General features: G+C 25.3%; 1 protein-coding gene across 1 annotated transcript; it reads right to left on the bottom strand.

Annotated features, from left to right (window-relative positions):
* Positions 1-418: 418 nt before the first annotated feature.
* Positions 419-2684, bottom strand: LOC149061649 (uncharacterized). The gene is made up of 6 exons (XM_089217789.1): positions 2076-2684; positions 1797-2012; positions 1636-1731; positions 1351-1530; positions 1102-1255; positions 419-1004 (listed from the first exon to the last, which is right to left on the bottom strand). The coding sequence occupies exons 1-3, from the start codon at positions 2113-2115 to the stop codon at positions 1637-1639; spliced, it is 351 nt and encodes a 116-aa protein (XP_089073915.1). The 5' UTR covers positions 2116-2684; the 3' UTR covers positions 419-1004; positions 1102-1255; positions 1351-1530; position 1636.
* Positions 2685-3462: the final 778 nt, after the last annotated feature.

Genomic DNA, 3462 nt, shown 5'->3' on the forward strand with positions numbered 1-3462 from the left:
TGCCTTGTTCTTTAAAATGATTTAACTGTCATAATAAATATCAAATATAAGTAAACAGTTACATGAAAGTAGGTAGAAGGCGGTTACATCAGTAGAATAGTTATGTTTATTTAACTTAAAAGAAATTAAAATGTAAAAGGTTTCATATGGATTCTTTTTATCAAATTATTCTCTATGAATTGGATGACAACCAACAAATAATTTAATAATGTTATTATATTGTTATTTGTTATAATAATGTTATTGTTTATGTTCACAATAAACACTTCAGTATTAGACCAAATTAACATGTACCACAAATTAATTTGTATTTAATAGTCATCTATGCAATCAAGCCCGTAACTGGTGGAACTCCGGACCCTTAGAAATATACATCTATGCTCTTATTATGTGGAAATATATCCTATAAAATAGTAAATATGCAAAAATAAAATTTATTTTATCTTAATTATTTTCAACATTACTTATAAAGTATACATGATTGCTATTGAATTACAGTTTTTATCCTAAAAATCAATATTATATACAATTTTTTAAGAAATAAAATTTGTGTTAATACGATAATAAATACATAACAATTTAATGCAATTAGATAATTCACGACTATAAATAAGACTAAAAATACTATTTTACTATAAAATTGAACTAAAAAATAACATAGTATGCATTTAAAAACCACTTATATATGCAATGAAAAATCACAAATACAAAATTAACATAAGAAAATTAGTATTTTTCAGTTATATTAGCATAATAGCATACATACCTACACATACTGTATACTGTATACATACATATACATACATACATACATACATTCTGTCTCTTTACATTTAACTAAGTACCTATTTTAATGGTTAAGAATATACAATTATGTTGTTGTTTCATATTTCCCCCTATTTTATTATTAATTCTTGTTGGCTAACCTCCACCAAACTTTTTATTTTTCTTACTACTTTTTGTTCTGTATCATTGTCCGTTGAGATGCTTAAACATGGCTGTATCTAAAAAAAATATATATTAATATCTAATTTTACAGCAAAACAATTTGATTATTTAAATATTTTTATATGTAATTATTATTTTGACAATAATAGTTACCAATAATAATGCCATGAATTGTTTGATCCATAAAAGCAAATTTGTTTGAATTTTTCCCCTCATAATTATATAATGAGCCACATTGAACAGTAAACAATAATCTAAGCATTTAAGCAGTAGTATCTTCAATTGTGAAACAACCTCATTGCTTGAGCTGTTCAATTAAATAAAAAAAATCAACAATTATAATTATATTGTTAATTCATCAAATGTTAAACTCATATAAAAAATTATTTAAACATTGCATACAGTTAAATATCTTGATGCAGCTCATTTTAAAGATTCATCTAAATGTTGAATGTCATTTAAAGTGACAGCAGTATTAGTAAATTGTTCTCAGTTGAAATTGTGAGATACCGTAGCATCATTTTCTGATCTGGTCAACAACAATTTATTGAGCAAATCATTGGTTTTCCAATGTTCTTGTAACTGTAATATCATCAGTTGTTTTATTACCGATCAATATTTTATGAATAAATTTATTATTTATAAAGCAATACTTAAAAATAATTAATAAATATTTTTGTTAATTACCTTATAAATTTTTTGATTCATCGCGGTTATTTAACGGAATTTGATATGATGGGAAATTTGATAGTGAGGCAAATAATGGAGGTGAAAACTGATCATCTATAAAAAAAATTACTTTAAAAAAATTTGAATTGATAATTATTAAATATGGAATTAAAATATACCTGCAGATGGTATTGATTTTGAAGTGTGAGCTTTTGGAACATCAAAACTAGGCAACTCTGAATTCCTTAAATAGTGGCTAGTAAATCCTTCCTGTGCCACTTCCATGGTTTCCTGAAGGTGAATATTGCATAGATAGATTATTGATATTTTCTCGCTTTTCAATTTGCATGCTCTTGCTCTCATGAATATCTTTATAACAATGACACCATAAATAGCTAAAAATACCAATAACAATAATTAATTAGGTATACATAAATTATTATGTATAAGATATTTACTCATGTATAAGGATTTTGCACCAGATGGAGAATTTGGCATATTATCAAATAAAGGAAACTCTGAATCCTTAAATCATAAAGCTTCTTTCAATATCTGAATATTAATGAATCCAATTGCCATTACTACTCTAAATGTCTGAACTAGATATTTGTTTCCACTTCCCAATTCATATCACATGTCCTGGTCTTGTGTACTATAAACATTGGCTATTACTTCAGCAGTTATAACCTATAAAATGAAAAAAAAAACGCAATAACCATAGATAATTTTACAATTAAAAACCAATTTAAAAGAACAATACATGAATATCAAATATATTAAACCCAAAGAAGCATCATTGATTTTAAATACTTGAAAATTACAAAAAAAATATATCTTTAAAGCGCCCTTCCTCCTTTTTCATACGGACTGAGGACCGTCAATGGTGGAGTTAACGCTGAGATATGCAAAGGTAGGCATGTTCAAGATAAGTTAGGTAAACATAAGATTGTTATAAGCAAAAGTTAATAGTTTATAAATTTAACTAGTTGTTAATGCCCACTCTTAAAGATATGACTTAGTTACTTACATAATTGTATGTTAAAAAATAGATCCCATTTTACTAAACAATAATTTATAATTTACAATTTATACAACCATTCATAACTACTTACAATGTATTAGTTTGTTTATGTGTATTTCTTATTAGTTTTTATTATCTATGCAAAATAGATAATTAATTAATATAGTTATTGCATAAGAGTCATAAGACACAAGTGAAGTTTTCATTTTTCAATTCTTTAGTCATCAATTTGTAACGTACACTCCCTACACATACATTATGAACTTTTCGCTGACATTTATTACATTTTTCATCCAAGTAAAATTTACTTACTTATTTTCTGCACACATAATGCATCTTTCACTGATGTTTTCAGAGTATAGGTATCAAACTATCAAACATCGATACCGCAATGTATTTCTTAAATTTCTCACATTAACATCCTTTGAAAAGCTCTGCGTAAACATTGGACTATACATACTACAATAAAACAACACAAACACTCCGCAGTTGTTACTTGTTACTATCATTCTGTAAAGGATACTCTATTGTCTTAAGAATAATTTTATGGAGCAAATATTTCGCTTTTGCATTATCACACATTGAAAACAACATTTTTAGATTCTGAGCGGAGCTATGAATGTATTGATTTTACCACAGAATATATGAAATATAAAATATTAATATTAATCAATATTAATATTAATATAATATAATATTATTAAATTAATTAATATTAATATTAATATAAATATAAAATATTTCATATATTCTGTGATTTTACAATGATGTGTGTTATATTGTGTGTGTGTCTGTCATCACATTTTGGGGCAGTAAAAGTGCTT

Source organism: Diuraphis noxia, unplaced genomic scaffold, assembly GCF_037042655.1.
Source record: "Diuraphis noxia isolate RWA-SAM2 unplaced genomic scaffold, SU_Dnox_SAM2 contig0001, whole genome shotgun sequence".
NCBI classification, from domain to species: domain Eukaryota; kingdom Metazoa; phylum Arthropoda; class Insecta; order Hemiptera; family Aphididae; genus Diuraphis; species Diuraphis noxia.